The sequence below is a fragment of the Orussus abietinus genome, unplaced genomic scaffold (assembly GCF_000612105.2).
Source record: "Orussus abietinus isolate OABI.00-Male unplaced genomic scaffold, Oabi_2.0 scaffold155, whole genome shotgun sequence".
In the NCBI taxonomy this organism is placed as follows: domain Eukaryota; kingdom Metazoa; phylum Arthropoda; class Insecta; order Hymenoptera; family Orussidae; genus Orussus; species Orussus abietinus.
In genome coordinates, this window is record NW_019394306.1 from 27,103 (window position 1) to 50,813 (window position 23,711).

At 34.2% G+C, this 23,711-nt stretch overlaps 1 protein-coding gene across 1 annotated transcript; it reads right to left on the reverse strand.

Moving 5' to 3' along the window:
- Nucleotides 1–7,896: 7,896 nt before the first annotated feature.
- LOC105703836 (glycine, alanine and asparagine-rich protein) lies at nucleotides 7,897–22,459 on the reverse strand. Its single transcript, XM_012432529.2, has 7 exons — nucleotides 21,954–22,459; nucleotides 20,930–21,094; nucleotides 14,530–14,649; nucleotides 13,200–13,479; nucleotides 11,946–12,196; nucleotides 8,833–8,970; nucleotides 7,897–8,268 (listed from the first exon to the last, which is right to left on the reverse strand). The coding sequence occupies exons 2-7, from the start codon at nucleotides 21,035–21,037 to the stop codon at nucleotides 8,167–8,169; spliced, it is 999 nt and encodes a 332-aa protein (XP_012287952.1). The 5' UTR covers nucleotides 21,038–21,094; nucleotides 21,954–22,459; the 3' UTR covers nucleotides 7,897–8,166.
- Between the last annotated feature and the right edge of the window lie 1,252 nt (nucleotides 22,460–23,711).

Genomic DNA, 23,711 nt, shown 5'->3' on the forward strand with positions numbered 1-23,711 from the left:
CCAAGTGCAAGAAATTTCTTTTCAAATATTTCTCATTTTTATTTCTGATTCGAATAAACCAAATTTACTGATATTTTTATCAAATTTTGTATTTAATAGTATCCCGTGTTTTTTTTTTTTACTAGTGAAAGGATTAGGAGCTCTTATTCCTTACTAAATTCACCGGTGCTACTAATCGTGGAAATAATCACCGTTTGAAACATTGTCAAATTTTAATTTAGAAGTCAACAACATTCGAAGCAACAAACCATACATCCGTTTTTAAAACATTTTTAGACAGCGCAGACATAAGACGTACCTAAATCTCCGTCGTTTTGGAACTACATTTTTTTATTATCCTTTTAAAATCAAGAAAATAATTATAAACTTTGGAGCTTTTTTTCTTTCTGGTTATGTAAATAATATAAGATGTTTCATTTCTTTATTCATAACATACTATATATTAATGTTGATTTCGTCTTTTTGCGGTATTACAATTTGCCCTACTTTTCCTTAACTTAACTATTACACTTTTTTTTTAGAATCGTAATAACTAGGTGCACCGTATACTCCTTCATGATATTACTCTTCTTGATAAACCTTCATATGAGATATTCCTTCAGATGAGAAATATAGAAAATAAATTAATTAACCGTACCTACTTTCAACGCTTCGGGCTAACGGACGCTAAATGAAAACAAATAAACGACACCTCGAATTGCGTCAGTTTTGCACGTAAATAACACTGCGCAACGGCGTTGCGCAGAAGGAAATAAACGTCCAAGAAATAAGGTCCCAGCTGCATCCGCAAAGATATTTCAGCACGACCTTAATACTATTCTTTCTTAAAAATATTACTTTTACTAACAAATTTAGACTTATTCTTGTATTATTTTAGATTATTTTACAAATTCTATCGCTGCAATTTGTAAGGTATCCTTGACATTATGAAAATTCATGTATCTTTTCTCAGAAGACATGAACATTCCAAACATTTTAGAAAATAAAGTAAATCCTTCAGCCAATCACGTTGTATCAAAATTAATGCTAACCGTACGACTGAAATTCTTTATAATAAAACGTAAATCTTATATTTAATATCCTTACCACTGGCTGTATCAAATTTGCCATGATTTAATAGTAGGTAATTGAAATTAATTGCCAATATTTAAAAATTGAATTGCACGAGTAATTTTCCAGAACTCCAAAGAAATTAGGTTGCATAAATCTTCCCTAGCAGCACAAAATATTTATCCTATATGTTCTATATATTTAACGAATATCGTACATTTTGTAAATATTTACCAGACATTTAAAATATTAGCAAAACATTTACTTTACAATATTATCTCTATAATATTTGTATAATATTAGCTCCATGTGTTTTCATAATATTTTTCCACCAGATATGCTAAACATTTCGTTTCATTCTAATATAAGTATTTTTTACATATTATCTGCCGAATACATTATAAACGTTTTAAGAATATTTAAAATCACACGTTTTGCTACCACAATGAAATACCGGAACGAAAATATTATAAAAATTGGTCGTGTCTTTTGGTACAAAATGAAGTGTTCGATAATAATCATAAAGTAAAAAATGCACTTTTATTATATGTTCATAAATTATTGAAACTAAACATGTCATTGAGATTTTCAACAAATATTTCAGATATCTTCGAATAAAATCTACACGAAATCATAAAGAATCTGTCGCTCGAGATGTTTAACAATGATTACAAAGAAATATTTATAAATTATTCTGTGCTACTAGGGTTATTTTAACAATAGTTCCTCAGGTTAATTTGCCGTATTCTCTGGTGCAACACCGAGTTTCAATATTCATTTATGAGGATATGGGAGAAATTACAAAATCGTTACATAATCCATGTTACACATCTTAGTCATACGAAATATAGCGTAAGCGATATTGGGCGGTGGAACTCACCTTTTCGTTGAAAGGTGAAGAAATTGAGAAACCGAAATAGTTGGGCGGTTCACCTTGAGTGTCTTCTGGGTGCGCAAGGTGCTTTCTATACGTGGAAGAACGTCTCCTATAACATGAATTATTTGATTAGGCAGAAAAAGAGGAGAGAGATAAAAGAGAAAGGAAAGAAATAAAGGCACGTTCGGTGACCCGGTTAAACGTAACTGTTACGAACTCGACGATGCTCATGGTAAAGATTGAAGCATACCTTATATAACAACAGTTAACCTATATTTGAGAAACGTTCATTCGATTTCGTTCACCTCTCTTTCGAGACCTCAGAAGAATTTTCCGTACCCACGGTAGAGTTATATTGAAACAACCGCATCCGTTTGCGAATGTATATTTCGTAGAAAAGGTAATTAGGTGCATTGTTGATGGACATGTCAAGTATAAAATAAGTGATAGTATGAAAAATAATAATATCAATAACGACCAGTAACTGGAAATAATAATAAAGTGAAGAAATGTTAATCCCTGATGAATGAAATAATAGAAATATAATTGAACACTGTAATATAAGTAGAAACTGAGACGTGTAAAACTTTCGAAGCTTAAGGGGTAATGAATTTTGAAATAAGAGAGGGTAATGAGATGGTAATCTATATAGTTAACCTATAGCCAGTTAACAACAGTTAACTAGTATTTGAAAAACGTTCATTCGATTTCGTTCACCTCTTTTTCGAGAGCCCAGAAGAATTTTCCGTACCCACGGTAGATTTATATTGAAACAACCGCATCCGTTTGCGAATGTATATTTCGTAGAAAAGGTAATTAGGTGCATTGTTGAACGACATGTCAAGTATAAAATAAGTGATAGTATGAAAAATAATAATATCAATAACGACCAGTAACTGGAAATAATAATAAAGTGAAGAAATGTTAATCCCTGATGAATGAAATAATAGAAATATAATTGAACACTGTAATATAAGTAGAAACTGAGACGTGTAATACTTTCTAAGCTTAAGGGGTAACGAATTTTGAAATAAGAGAGGGTAATGAGATGAAGATAAGTCAAATTTCACCGTTTGAACTAATGTTCAAATTCAAATGTCATCATATTTTAATAAATATGATAATATTGCATAAGAATACTGTTGCACATCTGATATAGAAAAACGCACAAATAAGTATGACTAGCTAATACTTTATGTTGAGAAGACGATTAATGTATTTCACGCAAGTAATACCTATTGTTAAATATATTCAGTAACATCATCTCTACGATTAAAGTGCGAAAAATTGTCGAATGGTCTGCTTCTTCTTATACAGTGAACTAATAATTATAATCCATTCTGTAGTATATTTATGTACAAATAAATCCGACATAACGATAGAACTAATCTGCCCTTTTAAGATTGGCATCAGTTACAATATGTGTACAATTAATTTTACCTTGACGATGATTTCTAAATTTGCGAAAGCACTTTTCACTCCGACAATATAGTCTTAAGAAAATTAATAAACAGGTACTGCAATGAAAATACGTAAACGGCCCTTCGATTTTCAAACGATTATACTAATTTAAACATTACTTTTTCAATAATCGTAAGTCTTATGGGTATCGAGTATAAAAATAAAAATTCAAGTCGATTATTGAAATTTTACTCTATGAGTAGACGACTGTCGATCCATGATGGAACAGACTGCGAAGTCCAACTTATCAGACAGCACGATTGGTACTGAAAGAGACTCTCGGTTCTCCATGTCTTGGAACGTTCCGCAAGGTCGTCCGGATTTTTTCACGAAACTTCAGAGTCATTTCGCGGCAAGAGCGGACGAACGCTCTTCTAAATGTTTCTTAATTAGCATTCAGTAGATGCAATAGTTGAAACTGTATAAGTTGACATTTTGAGAGGGTCACGTAAGCAAGACTACGAGGAACGCGATTAATGAACATTTTTATTCTGAAATTTTCATTTTCTTTCAAAACTCTAGATCAGATGCACTGATATTATGTATTTATCTTAGGGTCGATTGTTTAATCTATAAATTCATATTTATTCGGAACATTTTTATTCAGTAGATGCAATAGTTGAAACTGTATAAGTTGACATTTTGAGAGGGTCACGTAAGCAAGACTACGAGGAGCGCGATTAATGAACATTTTCTATTCTGAAATTTTCGTTTTCTTTCAGAACTCTAGATCAGATGCACTGATATTATGTATTTATCTTAGGGTGCATTGTTTAATCTATAAATTCATATTTATTCGGAACATTTTTATTCAGTAGATGCAATAGTTGAAACTGTATACGTTGACATTTTGAGAAGGTCACGTAAGCAAGATTACGAGGAGCGCAATTAATGAACATTTTTATTCTGAAATTTTCGTGCATTGTTTAATCTATAAATTCATATTTATTCGGAACATTTTTATTCTGAAATTTTCGTTTCCTTTCAGAATTCTAGATCGGATGCACTGATATTATGTTTTTATCTTATAGTGCTTTTTTAATCTATAAATTCATATTTCATTTCTGCCGCGGTAAGATTACGTAAGAATTAATAAGAGAAATATTTCCTTCACTTAAGTTGTTTTCAAAATATGACGATTGAAAATTCAAATTCCACAATTCGGGGTAAATCGTATGATCGAGATAACGGATTGGTCGTGATATACACCGATGATATTATTACTGTTATACAAATATTTTATTTTACATTTAATGTATATTTTATAAGCCTTTGCGCCTGATTTATGCAATTCGACTTGCAGTTACGTTCTACAGACAAAACATTAACTAGGAGCCAGCGAATTCGAATAATTTCCTACAATGATATTTGTTGAGAAACTTTCTATTCAAACTAGTAAGAGAAAGAATTACAAATTGGTAGAAAACTTAATTAATTTCAGTGTCAACAAACATAATGCAACTAACATTTTCTGCCAATTTATATCTACAAAAATATCCTTCAAGAAACCATTACGAATTGATGTAAAAACAATGATATAGAACGCGGATTTTGAAATGGTCCTTTTCCTCTTGGTGTTATAATTTTAATACGAATTATGAGCATTGTTTCAAGGTTATAACATCTGCAAAGATCAACAATTTTAATACTTACAATTAATGCTTTTCATATGATAGATTTTATTATACTTTTCTATAACGATAAGGTACACGATAAAACGTAATTGAACCTTTGATTTCATTTTGTCTTTGCAAAAATATGAATTTCCTCTAAATAGTAATATGACAATGCGCTTAAAATACGCAACTCTCATTGCAGCTGAGTTTTACAAGAAATCATTGAACAGGGGCCAACTGATGTTCAAAATTATGGTTACATAGGCTTGTATCTAACATTTTTTTTTAAATTATTAATATTAATGACTTCTGAAGAAACTGTGATTTCAAAAGTAAGCCGAAAAATTAAACTATAACAACAGTTAACCTATATTTGAGAAACGTTCATTCGATTTCGTTCACCTCTCTTTCGAGACCTCAGAAGAATTTTCCGTACCCACGGTAGAGTTATATTGAAACAACCGCATCCGTTTGCGAATGTATATTTCGTAGAAAAGGTAATTAGGTGCATTGTTGANAAATAATCACTCACCAACAAAGCAAAAAAGACTTGCTATACGTGGGCTTTAAACTGCGAAGGTCATGTGATAACAACCTATATAACGTTGCAATAAATTATTATTATTAACGTCATCATTAGGTACACTTACCTCGATGTAATTAAATGCATCCCTATTTCTTCTACAAATGATTTACGTCGTCCTTCTGAAACATATACTTCATCTCTCCTTACATCTAGCATGATTGATTTTCTTCGTGGAAAGGATTAATTTTTTTGAGCATCACTATATCTTTCACGATCGGTATCAATGATCAAAGGCGACCGTATTGCATTTGTACGACAGCCTTAAAAGAAGGGGAATTCGTCAGCTAATGTCCTTGCAGCAGGAGCAAAGGCCGAGTAATTTTTGCACCTAGATTTCCTCCAGCATAACATATGCGAGATGTCGTCACTGTCTCCGTCTCGACTGGATGTTATAACTTGTACAAAAAAAAAACAAAAAAAAACACTTTTACTGACTTTAGTTCAGAATCCTCTAGAGACCAGGAAAGTGTTCAATCAAAGAGCACTAATAGCATCGGTCAAATGTCACCTTTGGGCTCGTTCACTGGAAAGGCATCAATGAGATCGAAGTTCAGAGAAACTTCGAGTCAGAGGCCGAGGAGGTGAAAAATTATAGTTGCCATCGATAGTACTTTGGTCGCCTCTTAGGGATATGGTGTGTCACTCTTAATGCAAGATTTTCCTTGAGACGTTCTCGAGAAAATTTCAACACATCCGACATTGAAGAGTTTAGTTACACTCATAGGCAATCAGTGTCTAGTGACATATGACAAGACATTTTTAATTTTTTTACAGCATTCTGCAAGAATAGTTGAAGAAAACGTGACACCATTAAGTAAGATAGTAAAGTATTTTGCGATAGTAAATCACTCAACTTGACGGTAGGATCGATACTACTATAAATGATCACAAAATTCTACTACTTCATTATGTATTTACAAAGCATTTTATTTTATATTAAGAATGATATAAAGTGAACCTGTCGCCTCTTAGGGATATGGTGTGTCACTCTTAATGCAAGATTTTCCTTGAGACGTTCTCGAGAAAATTTCAACACATCCGACATTGAAGAGTTTAGTTACACTCATAGGCAATCAGTGTCTAGTGACATATGACAAGACATTTAAAATTTTTTTTACAGCATTCTGCAAGAATAGTTGAAGAAAACGTGACACCATTAAGTAAGATAGTAAAGTATTTTGCGATAGTAAATCACTCAACTTGACGGTAGGATCGATACTACTATAAATGATCACAAAATTCTACTACTTCATTATGTATTTACAAAGCATTTTATTTTATATTAAGAATGCTATAAAGTGAACCTGTATCAAATTTTGCTTTTGTATGTAGAAAGGTAATGTATCTTATATCTGCATGAAAGTAAGGTATAAATGATATTACATATTTCGCATCGATGCACTTACTTTGTTAAGTCGTGATCATTACACTTTATACACAGAACAAAGCGATTTTGTCTAATAACACCTTAAAATTCTTACTCCTGTGGTTTCTGATAAGACATTATTCTGTAGTATGATAAGAAGTGAAGAATTAATGATAGGATAACTAGTATGTTATCAGTTCTAAGAGCTATCGTTTCAATTTTAGTCGTAAACTATCATGTAATGTAATTTTTGTACAGTAATGATATTAAAAAAATAAACGTCAAGACCCATTTAACAAATGACAGCAAACCAATACCCTATTACTTACAAGGTATTATGTGTTTAAATTAATCCACGAACTTACATACACGTATTTTTCTAGAGCCTGAGGTGTACTGAAGTCAGAATTGTCAATAATAAAATCTGTATTTGTACAAGTCTAAGGAAATATCGCGGATACTATTACAATCTTTATATAAAAATATAACTATTGGTACTGTACAAGAATAGCACCATTTAATGATAACTTTAGGAAAGTATATTGTAGAAGGTAGAGTGAAACGAAATGGAACTGCCTATACAGGATGTTAATCAGCAAACTGTCATACTTCATTAATAAACAGTGGATCAACCGCTGTTACTATATTTGTTTATAGTATCGTAACTGATCTAATGATTCGGTAACCATATCAAGATAAGAAAATACCGTGCTTATAAAACATTGTTGAACGTTTGATTCAGAAAATGTATAGCAAATGTTACCTACATTGTTGACTCGAGTTATTTACATACATATACAGATTAATTGTTAGCAGGAATATACACGTAAATTTACAATACTAGGTAAATCAATTTTTGCGAAAAGAAAGGGGTTTAAAAATTGATTATACATGCCTTTAAAAAATACTAAATGTCTAGTAACAATTCTTATCAGACAGCGTTGATCACGGTTTCTCGGTATTTTTATGAAAAGTATTTATAGCATTCATTTATTAATTTAACTGAAATAAAATGTTCGTATAAGGTGCTATCAAGCATTATCTAATTTTTTCGACTCTTGATTAAATGACAAATTGAATTGAATCCTACTTCACTCTTACTGACAATACCCTCAATATAAAAACTATAGCAACTATATGCACATTTGGAGGAATGGTCCCACGGACACTTTTGCGGCTCCTTTAATTCTTCCTTTATCTTCTTTCATCTTCAATTTCGTTTGTTGTCCGATGGTAGTCCCTTGATGGCAAAAGCCCCTCGGAAAAATGGTTTCAACGTTTCTAATATGCTTTCCGTCCGACGAGCCGAATTCTGTAACATATAAACAGTAAAAAAACATATAAATATCGAGTGTTCAATTATTCTTCAACATTAAGACATATTCTCTCTTTGCAATATTAGTGCCCATTCTAATTCAAAGTAATTATTGAGAAATTCCGTTTGTATTCCCACTGTAAAAGTCTACTAGTCTGCACTGTGATTTACAAGTTCAGGACCTAGGATTAATATAGATATGGCATTCTAATCGAGGAGAACGAGTTACGTTGCCCTACTAATCACACCATAAATAGTTATTGACGTGTACTATTTCTTTTTTCCTATGTCTTCATGTATATGGAAATTCTGGTATATTTGTTACATTAAAAGATGGATATTTATGAATCGATTCGTAATATATAATTTCAAAATCTTATACCGTAAACGTTAAAATGCAGTTAACATGTAGCAATTTTCTTGTTGCCAAATTCGAAGATGCGATTAACAACTCATTTCAGTATTGTATTTTCGAGAGTAAAAGCTAATCTGGACTACATTTAATAAATAGGTACAAATTAATCTTCGTACCGTCTACTATAAATAATATAACAACCTTACCATAATCAGGCTGCTCGCAATTTTGCTGATGTCAGTAATAAGGGTAAATCCACTTCCAAAAAGTGGAGGAGGTATGTCTAGCGATACCCTGGTTCTATCAAATTCTGGAATGTCTTCCGTCGTTGTGCTGATTGAGTTCTATTGGGAAAAAGAAACAATAATTTCTGTATTACTCACAAATCTTAATAAGTTATAAGAACACTGCTTATCATACTCATTTTCATTGATACATGGTCTATGGTATTATTCATGAACTGTGAAGAACTTATCTTATTCCATAAATTCTTATGGAACAGTTGTCGATATGACGTGATCATTTAATTACAGATGTATAATAAATCGATATCCTTTTTTGGTGGCGCAAGAGTTTCATTGCAATGAGACCAGTGCGCACGGATGTACTACCCCTTGAAGAAGATATACGAATAAGGGAGCTCAATATACGTAATTCATCATATAAAAGAACTTATTTCTCTTAAATAAGTTTCCTGTTAGCCATTTCTTCTCAGGGGAAACTCTAAAATGCATCTATTTCCATCTAAGGCAATTCTTGTACTATGTCCACTCGTTTAATAGAAACAATGCTCCATATAAAACATATAGAGATCTTTCAGCCTTTACATTGATTTTTTCTTTGCGAGATAATGACCGAATCAAATCTTTAATTACGAATCGACGGTTGATTAGAAACGGAAAATTCAATTCGTTGCCACACATCGGAAGTGTAATATACATGACATACCCACTGCGGGCATTGAGCTCACCGATCTGAAACGCACTGCAGGCATTGAGCTCACCGATCGTGATTGACCCGTGACATGGCAAGATAACTGCGATCTAAATTCCAATATATGTCGATATACTAGATAGTATTTATTTTCTTCAATCTTCAGGTAGTAATGAATGAAAATAGGCATATTGTACAAAATTCGCAGCATGGAATTAACATATGAATAACACAAATTCACGCAACATTGACAAAATGAATCCGATTCAATAAGTACACTTATCTATAACACGTAATTCGTATAATGTAAATTTCAATAACAAAATTCAGAAATATAACTTTTTGCCATGCAAATTGGTCACATTAAGATCAACATAACATTAGAAAATTGTGCATATATCGTAAATTAAATTTTAATTTCCGTGATGTGGGCACACATTCAAGCATATGTAAGATAATGATGCCTATTTAATATCAACCGATGTTACTAATGTTAATTCAGTTTATTTGAATTCAGGTAAATATATTTTTACAAGAGAAATTCTTTTAAGAAGTAGATGAAAAAATGGAGATCCCTAGATTTAATTGAATTTGGACACACAGTTTGAAACGTTCTATAAATGTCTTATAGATTTTCCAATACAATCAAACGAGGTATTTGTCATTAGATTTATATACGTTGTAGAAAATCATTTGCAATTATTTCTAAAAATGGCTAAATATTCTTCACAGAACGTCAAACATTTTTGTTAAATAGGTGATTAAATCGTTTTCTTCTTATACGGAGAATTTCAACTTTTTACAGAGAAGGGTGAAATAAACAGGAAACTTATACGAAATCGCCAAGAAGAAGTAGTTTAACACACTCGCAAGATTTATTTGACACATCATCGTCTTTACGTCTACTGAGCGTTTACAGGATCCGCTATTTACATTATTTATACAGAGAGTCCACGCAAGATCACCCGCGCGATCTTACCCTAAATTATTCGTCTTCACTTAGTATATTTACAGCTCCGTCCTAGCGAATCGTATCACTCTTAATCAAGGCAGTTTAATCACCTCTTCAAGGGGTAGTCGTTGACCTCGCACTATTCTAGGGAAAATGAAGGGCGGGAGGATGTGGTCGATCCTCATCTTTATCGGCCAAACTAAAAAACAGAAGATAAAGTTTCTCTTTCTTGTTCCTTTTTTTCTTTTTTTTTTATAATTTGTCCAATTTCGCAGCTGTGCTTTCCGTGAAGTGACTGCATGCCGTTCCAAGCTGTAGCAGAATCCATTGGTCAGTGGTGGTTTCGTTATAAGATTTTTTTACCTCTGAATGGAATATACTCTAAGCATTTTACTTTTAATCAGAAGAGCGATTACTTTGCATAAGCGTCTGATAAAAATGTCGAGCCATAATAATCCGTCCCGTCAGATCTTATTTCGCTCTCTGTTGAGGTTTCTTTCATCCATCGCAAAAGCAACTTTAACAATCGACCCTCTTACTCTCGTCTCTATGGAGCAAGTTTGGTACCAGGTGTTATGATCTAAAGGTACATACGGTTGTGACGTAGTTAAAATATTAATACATGCAATATTAATGCTAAAGTAGAACAAGATTACGTGATCAATGCTGACCTACGCGCCTTTAACTAGCTAGCAACGACTGGTCGCGTTTCATTCATCCAGTTATTAATTAAAATCAAAATCACCTCCGGAAGTGTGTTTACCTTACAGTACTTTACATAATACCTTTTCTCCCTGTACTTCGACTAAACGGTGTACGAAAATTTCAATTCTCTTTTCATGGCAAATCTACATTTCCTTTCCATTTTCTCAACCAGTACAAATATTTCGAGGACGGGACATGTACCAAGGATATTCAATTGTTAATTAATTTCCTTAAAATATTAATCCATGCAGAACCAATGCTAAAATAGAAACAAAATTACACGTTGACGCCTGTCTATAAACTTCCCCAAAAAAGCGGATTTTTCGCTTCAACTGGTTAAATTTGTTTACGTTTCATTCATCTAACTAGATACCAATAACTATATTCGAAACCAACTCCCGGGATTGTTTTATCATTCTCAAGTAACCTTACATTACTTTACGTAATACCTCTTACCACCCAAACTTCGGCCAGAAAATATCTTAGATTTCAATATTATTCTTTTCGGCCGTTTTCTAATGTTCTCGTTTTATCAACAAATAGATGTGTTTTACATTCCAAGGGTGGGAGAAGTGCCAGGGGGACATTCGACTATAAAACCGTAGGAACGGAAATGCATGTAGCATCCTCTGGGCATGGCGAGCGGCGCATCAAGCCATCGAAAGCGTTTTGATCGGCTGATCGATCGACCGGTGGATCCAATTGATCGAAAACTCAGTATGGTCCTACCGCTCCGCCCAGATTGGCGAATGCTCCCAGATTTAGTCCGGTGCTCGCGCCTGCACTTGCACCTGCGCCTGCATTTCCGCTAGTGCCTGCACCTCCTGCAAGTGCACTTCCTCCAGAGGAGGAACTCGAATCTCCGGAACTGGATCCTGGCAAACCTCCGGTTCCAGAACTGGAACTCAAGCTCGACAAAGGTCCGAGCTTCGAAGCCAAAAGTCCACCCAAGACGCCTACAGGACTTCCGCCGGTTCCACCTGAATTAAATAAACAATTTCTTTTTTATTTCCCATCAATGTATGATGTTTCAAGAACGGCAGACGATTTTTCTCGTAATTTTAGCGCATCATTGTGTCATTGTCTGGGTTGATTCTTATCCATCGCGTTTTTTTATAGATCATGGGATGGCGAAGAAAATGACAGGGTAGTGTAGTTATGAGATCGCCATCTGATTTTATATCGTATTATGGTGAAAGTTCTGATATGTAGGTAGAGTAACCTAAGTTAGGTCCGATCACAGTTTTTCGTTCAAGTCGATTATTGTTCCATGAAACGAAACAATGCATGAAAATTCCTGCATCGTGTTAAGTTTGATGGAGAAAGATTACATTAGTTGACAGAAAAATGACTTATTCGTCAATTTGCTTATCATCTAATGTGCCTGATGTTGGATTCTTAATCTGACCGGTAGGATATCGTTATCATTGTGATATTTCTGGAAGCTTTCACGTGGAATGTTAAAGTACTAGGTTTCTGCATCTTACATAATGCAGTTGTTATCTTGTTCCAATATTTCAAATAATTGTATATATTATTTAATGGCAAATTTAACTGTGTTGAAATTAATCATTTCCTTCATAAACTTATTGCATATTATAATATACACTTATTGTGTGTTATATTATATTTTTATATATAAACTATTCTCTTTTTAAGTTTGTAACGAGTTAACAAACCTGCAGAGGCGCCTCCTATGTCCACTCGTTTAATAGAAACAATGCTCCATATAAAACATATAGAGATCTTTCAGCCTTTACATTGATTTTTTCTTTGCGAGATAATGACCGAATCAAATCTTTAATTACGAATCGACGGTTGATTAGAAACGGAAAATTCAATTCGTTGCCACACATCGGAAGTGTAATATACATGACATACCCACTGCGGGCATTGAGCTCACCGATCNACACTTATTGGGTGTTATGTTATATTTTTATATATAAACTATTCTCTTTTTAAGTTTGTAACAAGTTAACAAACCTGCAGAGGCTCCTCCGGAAAGGGCACTCAATGGGGCGAATTTCGATGCGAAAGCTCCTGCAAGTCCACTCGATGCTCCAGATATGAAGGTCGTAGCTCCATTAATCAGTGGCCCAATGCTAGCTGTCCCAGCTTGAATTTTTTGGGAAATTAGATTACTGATAAATTGGCTGGTCGCCGATTGACTAGAATCGATTCCAAATGCTGCGTTTTTCGCTTTGTTGGATTCATCGAGCACGACCAGAGCTCTGGTCTTCGCATCTAAGAAAGCGTCCAATTTCTACAAAGAAATTCTTCAATTAGAATTTTACATTAACAAGATATAATAATAGATAAGAAATGGTACGCAAGAAGTGTCACGCGAAATGTAATAGAAACAGATTTATCACAAATGATGTAAACACAACGTACCCGATATTGCATATCGGTAAGAGAGACCGAATGACTACAGTAATTCAATAAAATATTTTTATAAACAAATGCTATTTCGTTACTGCGATTCTTTTTATACCAATCATCAGTTGATAAGCAACTCATGTTTAATGTCACGTTGTGAAAATAAATGAAACTGAAATAAAAAAAAATCACAAATGTAATAAGATATATCTCCATCTCAAATTGTTTATGCTTTAAAATATTGTATCGTTAGTAAATAAAAAAAAAAATATCACACACTTTACCGTCACTGAACCACGTGAAAGTTTATCGTATCAATGCTACATTGATGTTACTTTATTATTACTCGTATTCATAAAGATTTCACCTCGCACAAACTTCCTGTATCATTCTACCAATTTTCAGTTAATGAAAAAGTTATTACAGTCGGGTAAACATATGCAATCTAGATCACAATTAGAAGTTATATCCAGTAGGTTATATCCTTCTTTATCTAAAAAGATACATCAAGAATTTTACTAAGCGATTTGATTACCTGGCAACCACGTGGCAATTATTAAAGTAAATGTCCAAAACGTGACTAAGAAGCACTTTAAATAATTTTAAATAACTATGCACTGTTTCGAACACTTTACAAACAAAATTTGTTCCACACCATATATTGTTACAACAGTATACCGTGTATATTTTGAATAATACATTAAGCAGCTATGACCATCTCGCTTATAACAGGTTATTTGATCTTTGGTAGTACTCTAGAACAGTATCTTCATAGCGAGCCATGGTTAATAAATTATCATAGAAAGTTGCCCCCTTTACGCCACATGCTATCGTACCAAGGCGCACTTGAGACCGCAATATTATGCGCATGGAAAATTATCTCCGAGTAACCAGATCCCCTAGACATTAACTATGATCTATTTGCTCATTTTACCCCAAATACGAAGTTGATGATCCCGTTCGTTACCCCGAGCTTGACGATACCGATTTTCCTCTTGTCCCGGTCGGTCCTTTCCTCATCGGCTGGCTCCTCGTCGGCCTGGAACACATACACCTAATTTCCTCATTACGAGATTCAAGGAAACGCAAAAAGAATTGTTAGCCAGCCCCCTTTTCCGTTCCGCGAAGAATGCACGTAATTTCGAAGTTAAATTGCGTCCCGATGACAATTCGGAACAATTACGCTGCCGTCCCTGACTACCTGGAACGTGCGGACATAACCTCAAAATTGTCCCATTATACCGACTAAGGGGAAAACTAACAATAAACTTGACTTCGGCTTTCACGTAAATTTGTCTGTCTCTTTGCTCCGATATCTCAATCGGTATTAGTCTGGTGTATGTAAATCAAAATTACTTGTGTCAGGTGAAACTTTCGATAACAAAAATTACACCCGTACATAAGACAGAATTTTATAATTATATTAGTGTCATATATTACAGTGGAAAATTCAGTAATTGTCACCGTCCGAATATTAAGTAATATTATTCACAGGTGTTCAGTCGATTTGGAGACCTATACACTTAATTCTATTTTATGTATTACATGTAGAAAGATTTGTAATGTATAATCGAATGATGATTTGTTATAATATTGTAAGAACTGCTGTTCAAGGATTCCTTCTTATCTATCTCAATCTGTATTAGTCTGGTGTATGTAAATCAAAATTACTTGTGTCAGGTGAAACTTTCGATAACAAAAATTACACCCGTACATAAGACAGAATGTTGTAATTATATTAGTGTAACATATTACAATGAAAAATTCATGAAGTGATTGTCACCGTCCGAATATTAAGTAATATTATTCACAGGTGTTCAGTCGATTTGGGAACCTATACATTTAATTCTATTTTATGTATTACATGTAGAAAGATTTGTAATGTATAATCGGATGATGATTTGTTATAATATTGTAAAAACTGCTCTTCAAGGATTCCTTCTTTACGCGCTTAATACTTTCATATATTCGAATTAGAATGCTTCAAGCTGCATTACGAAATGTGCAAGTGGTTCATGCTTTCCATTCGAATCTCGAATTGACCTTATTACGCGAGAAAAATAATTCATGGACATTTAAACGGTGATATCAATTAAAACTGGCCAAGAAAAACACATTAAAGATACAATTAACTATCGCATCACCTCAAATATTTATATTTCTAACATTTACGTTATTTTATTATCAAGTGCATTCACTTGCTGGCAAATACACATAATGTAATAAAATTAATCTTGCCACGATATTTCCTAAGAAATTATCGTAATTCGATGATTGAAACTTTCTACCCAATCTGCCTCGCATGAGATAAGGGGTTAAAAAAAATTACAACATTCAATATTAATGCATTTTAAGCTAAATGTCCATGTTAAGTATGAAAGTTTAATAATAACTTGTAAATTCGTGAGATGTTACAGTAAGTCAAGACTTACGAAGCTACTATGCAATGTAAAAGCAAAAGTTCCCTGAAAACCATCTTGGACATTACACCATACAATTATTGCATAAGAGATTAGTTAACCCGAGGTTAGGGACATTAGTTCTGTGACATCTTCAACCTGCTTGTTTACGAAAGACTTTTGCACTCGGCTATATTCCATTTCTGTTACACGGTGAATATATAATAAAATTGTAATATCACGTAATAGCTATATATACCTAAAGTTGCCAGTATTAAATAAATACAATGCTTCAATTCTCTAATATTTTAAATGCATATTTAAACATCATGTTGTGTTGTATAATGCGGGTAAAACAAATATCTTCTCTTTTCTCTTTAAAGATACTTTGATCTATACTTTATAATAAGAAATTATTAGAGAAGCTCTTCTAATTAACGTTAATGTAATGGCATTCCTAAAGACTTTAAAATGATCTTAAAACCTAGTCCGATATGTTTTGAATGTTAAAATCTATCGAATATGTAACGTTTAATTCAAATATACAAATTCAAGGTACCCACTTGTTTTTTTATTTTTATATCTAATTTAAATAAGCCTGTAACTTATTCTTTACTACGAAAATCCAGTCCCTTTAAGTCTGTCCGGAATCATTGTTAAACACGTGACCCAATGATGAACCTTAATCATTAAGTATTTCGGAGACCATTTGTAGAAACTTCACATTGAAGGTATTCCAGTTAAAGTATTGCAAGAATTACATGAAATGACGAAATAAACAATTACGTGTCATAGCATTCTTTATAGGGCCTCTGTAATATCACTTTTTCTCATGAAAATTTAACGTGAAATAAAAGGGTCATTCTTTATTAAGAAACTTATAGCGTCGAGTGGTACAAGATAGATAAAACGTGAAAACATTTATAAAACTTTTCTCCAAACTGGGTGGATCAAATCATTTGAAACATTACCACGAGATTATGGAGGCCCTAATGAAAAACGCATGACATTTGATTTTTCACAAAAAAAAGTCATCTTGGTTCTAGTCTAGGCTAAATAAAAAAATTCTGCTGAAAAATGAAATTTCACGAGCATCACGTTCTTCCTTAGGGCCTTCCTAATCACTTGCTGAAATTTCAAATGATTTGGTACATCCAGCTTGGAGAAAAATTTTATTAACATTTTCCCGTTTCATATGTATAGAATGACCCTTTCATACCACATTATGTTTCCTTTTTTCAGTCAATCGTTTTACGAAATGCAGTCAGTTAGGCATTTCCGTTAGTGGTAATCAGCTTCTAGCACGAACGTCGCGTAAAAAATGTCAATACGTCAATAATAATAAAAAAATTCTGTTGAAAAGTGGAATTTCACGAGCATCACGTTCTTCCTTAGGGCCTTCCTAATCACTTGGTAAAGTTTCAAATGATTTGGTACATCCAGCTTGGAGAAAAATTTTATTAATATTTTCACGTGTCATGTGTATAGAATGACCTTTTCATACCACATTAAGTTTCTTTTTTTCGGTCAATCGTTTTACGAAATGCAGTCAGTTAGGCATTTCCGTTAGTGGCAATCAGCTTCTAGCACGAACGTCGCGTCAAAAATGTCAATACGTAAACGCGTACTACTTACATGTACGTAGCATGTATGTACGTAGGGGCACGTAGTACGTGAACGGAGCTGACCATTGCTCGACTACTTTCACTCTCGCGTCGCCTCTTAGAGACACGTTTCGTCTTAATTTCTTTTCTTATTTTTCCCGCCTCTGCTCGATGGGAATCAATGTCTTTCCCCACGTTTCTCTACGTGCGAGTTAAGAATTTAAAAAAAAAAAACTGGACTGTCTTACAACACGGCGTCTAGAAGCATCAAGAGCGTTTGTACATCCGAAAACTTCACCGAAGTGACTTTAATGCCTGACTGTTGGAGGATAACCTTGCTTCCTTTTTTCATAAAAGTAATTCTTGCGGGGAGAATTAGAGGGAAATGTTTTTTAAATCTTAGTGGACTAATTGTTTGGTCAGAATGCTCAATGGCAAGGCTGATCAGTCACGTAATGGCTGCGGTGGAAAGAATAGGAATTCAAGTGCACCTCCCCGTGGGTATTAACGACAAAACGGATTGATTTGCGGTGACTAGTGTCAAGGTCCATTGTTTCACAGTTTTTTAACGTATACTTATTTTTAGCTTTTCTTTGGCGTTTCTTGTAGGACAGTAATAACGTTAGGTTATTGGTTTAATTTTTAGCACTTGTATTTTGGAAAGTATATGGCCTTTTCAAACAACTTTCATGAGGAATACCTTAAGAAGAAAATATTCCAATTATTTTTACAATGACTATTTCCTTTAATTACACGTCATAAATATTGCCTCAGGGACATGTAATAATTATGTAGTAGAATAAAGGCCTCAAGTAAAAGTTTAATCTGTTTCATATGGAATTATCCGCTGGTTCATACATAAACGATAATGTTCTAACATTAGAAAAAAAGTCCTAAAAATGAATACAATTATGTATTGATAGTACTGGTTCGTTATATCGCATATATTGTGCCGCATGAATCGTATCATGAGCAAAGAATAAACCTCCTCTCTCTCCGTTGTAAATGTTTTGTTTTTATCTGCATTGATATTTTGCCTTTAATAGGTATCGAGGTAGAGCATTACTCGAGAGCGTACTTTCACAGTAAGTATGATTCCTAGAATCGCAATGCGTCTCGATCTTTACTCCAACGTTTACCCAATTGTTCTTTTTCTCCTTTCATTATAACACGGTATGAACGTATTGAAATCGAAACGTAATCCAGCCTATGCAATATATTATATCGAAAGTCATAACTAGTTTAGTTATATATACATGTCTTTACCAATAAATGCTGATGCTCGAGTGAAAAATTACCGCATTAAAATTACCGCAGTTGACTTCGCATCTGACATGTGCAAAATGCAAATAAAGTTTAACGTGAACTAGTGTTTACCCCACCCCCCTCCCCTCTTTCGTTGCACGTATTGTTTTATGTTTTTATACGGAATTATCACGTTGCTTGTGTTTTAATGTTAATCAACGAAATTTTGTACATTCTTTGTTTATAGTTGAAGAGAGAATTTTCGACAATAATTCCCTTGATCTATACATTGATCTATTAAAGAAGTATATAATGATAAGCTACTGATGATATGATAATTATTAAAAAAGATGAGGTTTACTTGGAAGAGAATAAAATTTCTAATTAATTCTGGGAAACTTTCGGTAGTTAATGAAGAATCGGTGATGGTCTCGATTTAGCAATGGAAAGTCCTAAGTCAACGAATAAAGGCAGGAAGAGCGTTCAAGTGTTCTACACTTGAATTGAGAAAATGGTGGCCATGGTACTTCCTTTTTACGCTCACTTTCCATTCGTACACTTGAACTTGGCACATATGACTTTTACCTTTACAAAGATGACATCGATAAGGAAATCATTGTTCCACAATAAGAAAAGTATATCATGTTGCCGGTGAACAAACTTAGAAAATGATCAAATTACCTATCTATGTACATGTGGTTTAATTAATTTATTCCAATCGGATCTCTCATTAACAACGTGAAACATCGTATTTCATTTTATGAACTCTACACCGTATGACATAACTCATATTAAGAAGTCTTCCAGGCAGTATATATAACCACCACGTGCATGCGCTATTAACATTTACATGCAAAACTTAATGTACAGAACGAAAACTGTTCGCAAATGTATTTATGCACTTTCATGTTACCTATTCATAATGTTAATGTTTCAGATAAGGCGTATCAAGTTTTAACACATTCCTTAATAAAAAGAGTCATCATTTCAAAAATATCCAGGTGGTTAGAATTTCGGAGTGTTCTTTATAGAGATTATTTGAAATAATCATACTGTAAAAAGCACGTGTTTCTTTAGGCGAAATGCAAGAATTTATTTTACCACGTATCGCGTGCATGCCGACCGACGGAAATTATTCAATTAATTAATAAAGGATTTTCTTAATGCATATGATTCTTCTTTCTAAATTCTTGTAACGTTGACATAACGATGTGACTAGTTAATTAGTACCAGCAGACATATCGCATTGCAGAGATATATTACATCGTTGAAATTAATTTGAATCATTGTCTAAGTTCTGACTACCGACTGAAATCAATTAAAGAAGTTGAGAAAATTAAGGTGAAGTGAAACACGTCGAGGAACTTGATCGACGTCGATAAAGAAGGTTTTTCTAAATGCCTACGTTGCTGACGTTGGTTTTTATATTGACAACTGGGTCGAATTATATTGGATATTGTACCAAATGGCATACTCCACCTGTCGTTTTCGTACAATAATTATAAAGATATCGAAGTAAAATTCCAGAAATCCTCTGAATTCATGTTTTCTGGTGCCCTAATTAACTGTAGAGGGACCCCCTGCGCCATCTGTGATTTCCAGGTCAATTAAATGTTCACTCCTAGACCTCGTATTACCATCCTTTTAGCATAGAAGCGCATACAACACTTTTTTTCCCTTTATCCCGTTCACATGCGAATTTATCGATTACCAAAATGTTCTAAATTGTCGTAAAATTGTCCTGACCCTTTCTATTCTCATATCAGAGCCCTCGATAATTGTATATTGATCGAAATATGAGAGCTCGACGCCATTTTGGTTCTCGTTTGAGCTGAGTTAAAAAATTTTGTTTAAAAATCCATATTTTGAATGTGTCAGGACAATTCTTAGATGATCAGGAGTGATGCGTCAAAGTTTCGGACAGTTTGGTCTAATACCCTTAAAAAAAAAGTGTTGTATTGGAATCGACTGATTTGAAGGGGGTTTCACTTCACCTTAAATGCTCCACGGTATTCAGTGTTTCTAAAATATTTCTACAATCTTATACTATATGGAGTTGTTAAGGAGATGATAAGAAATAACTCACTTCGTTCAAAGGACTGATGTCTTCTTCGACTTCTCTTTTAATAATCGGACTGGAGGCGACGAAGCTGACAGCCAATAGGAGGCCGCACAAGGCGTAGGAAATCCTCATGTTGCTTTCTACTTCTCTCTCTTCCACCTTTCGATTCTCAAATTCAGCCTGTCCACGCTGAAATGCAGAAAAACCTCGACAGGAATTAATTACGGTTACGCAATGGCGAATTTACAAACGAGAGTGAACCTTGGTAGCGACGGACCAAGTGAAAGGATGTGCGATGACCGTTGATATTAATTGAAAAAATGAGAAATAAAAAATATGAAGGCGTTTCTACGTACACAACAGAAGTTAAGCTTGATTCGCGTACAAACTCTACTCACCGTCAGACGTTTCAAAATTTGTATACATTAATTACAAGCAAACGAGGTCATAAACATGGAACGTTAAAATCCTCATCTCCCCTTGCCATCGAAGGTATATATTAACAGTACTTGTTCATTTTGCCTTACGGGCAACATTACATGTTCAAAGTCCACGTCCCATTGGGAAATCCGCTGCAACGTTAAGCTATTTCCCACACCTAGGTGCGCAGAACTATAACAAAAAGTCGCTAATTCGAGGGACTAATGGCACAAAGGCGGGAGTTAAATCCCCCCAAGAATTGAAAACGCGTTTAATTCCTTCGGCAAGAAACGTGTAACGTTCTCGAGGGGTGTAACCGAACGGCAAAAATTGCACAAGAGGTCCGCACCAATTACGCGAGATGAGGTTCACATTGTTTTCCCATAAGGCTAACATTTCCGTCCACTCCCCGTTGTTATTACAGTACCTAGGTATATCTAAAAGTGAGTTCCCTAGTCACCTGTCAAACGTCAGAAGATCCGCACTATCGGTTTGGAAGATTGCAAATAACGCCAAGAGGTTGAATCTTTTCTTTCCGTTTCACGGGGAATGTCGTCTAGTGTTTGACTCTGGGATTAGTTTTTAGGAAAGTAATGTAGCATGGAAGAAGCGTGTGTGAGAGACTTACTGCAGCGATGTGAATGCGTGAAGGAGGGAGAAAGAGAGATGTGTTCCCGGCGGCGTGCAAAGCCCGTTTGAGGTTCGAGGAGGAGGTCTCGAAGTCTTACGACGGCGGCGAGCGTGCCGGCGTGGGCATGTGTGCCTCTCAAGAATCGAGAATCGAGAATCGAGAATCGAGATTCGAGACCTCTTCTTAGGTGGGGTAAAATCTCGATTAAGACCGCGGCTACGAGCAACCGAGGACTCGGAACCACGAGGGGCCTCGCGTCGTGATTGGTACCCCTAAGAGAGACCGCCCCAAGGAAATTGTTTGCCATCCCACGGAAACGAGTATTTCAAAATCATCTTATCCCAGATGACGATTGGTCTACATTTTTTCTGCCGACTGTTACGCCACGTGGTCTGTCGACGCGGGGGAAATTTGCGGGCGCGTTACCAAAGTCCTATTTTTAATAATGCGATAATTGTGCCCATAATTATGAAAGTGGTCTAAGTCAAAATTGAAAAAAAAATGAGTTTATCAGTTATTTCACGCCACATTATTTCAAACGAAATTAATTCAATGTAATTTCCAAACAAAAAATATATGACTTAGACCACTTTCATAATTATGGGCACATATGTCAGATGCCTTCTTAAATGTTTGCTTAAGGGGTTACACCACTTTGACCCACCGAAAAATTACGGTTTTTCAAGAATTTTTTTCTTAAGAATTAAAACGTTTTTACCCAAATTAAAGTACAGTAAGGTGTTATACTACTGTTAAACAACAAAATACTTTTTTTTGTATTTTTTTTATTTACAATAATGGCGGCTTGAAAGGCGATTTACCGGAGCGCTGCGAAAATCGATGATCGTGCGGTGGGCACGATAACTCAGTCCAGGTTTAAGTTAAATCAATGAACGAAAAAGAATTACTTTCTGTAGCCCAAAAGCTAGCGAAATACGTAGCCGTTCTCAAGAATATTCACTTTTCACAAAATGGCATCGATTTGCAAGGAAAGATACGTATTTTGCCCTAAATTTCGTTAATTAATGTTGCATTAAAAACGCGAATATCAATACATTGAAAAAACCATACGTATTTCGCTAGATAAACTTATCGTGAATAAAATAAAAAAGACTCAAGACGATTGATTGAAAATTGGCGGAGCTAGAGTGCCCACCGATTTTTAAAATGCAGTTTTAAGAAAAACGCGTAACATTTTTTTTTATTTCTTGAAAATTTCAAAGTGGTATAACCCCTTAATAAAAGCTTCCTCCTAGGGTTTAGTTTTCTAACGAAATATTTTTAAGTTACTGCAGTTCTAACACGTTACATTGAAGATGTTACGAAATAGAATTCATGATCGGAAAACCTAGACTTAATCCAAAAGTCCTATTGTTTTTTAAGCGGGATTTCGTAAGGAACGGTAATAGTTGTAAGTTCGCGGTTTACAAAAGAGACCCGCTTCGGAGAGAAAATTATTATTTACATTTATTTTCGTATTTTAATGTTGATAGAATTTGTGTACACGTTTTTGTTAGTCTTATTTCATTTCAATTTGCTGTCTAATGAGTAAATCGGCGAATGTGCTTCTAGCTTGGTGAAGTTGACATTAAAATCGCTGTTCAATATTATTATTTTCATGTCCAAAATAACCAGTACAGAACTCGTAAGGGCATTTTTCGTAAGAGAATGAAAAATAATCTGTAATATCTAATAGTTCTCATTAACTTGGAAATTTCACTTTTTTGCTATTTTATGATACGACCTTGCAATTTT

Coding starts and splice junctions, on each gene's coding strand:
- LOC105703836 (XM_012432529.2), bottom strand. CDS start 21,037: ATGAGGATTTCCTACGCCTTGTGCGGCCTCCTATTGGCTGTCAGCTTC. Junction 14,650..20,929: donor ACATCAGTCCTTTGAACGAA/GTGAGTTATTTC, acceptor TGAGGAAATTAG/GTGTATGTGTTCCAGGCCGA. Junction 8,971..11,945: donor TCGCCAATCTGGGCGGAGCG/GTAGGACCATAC, acceptor TTTTCCCAATAG/AACTCAATCAGCACAACGAC.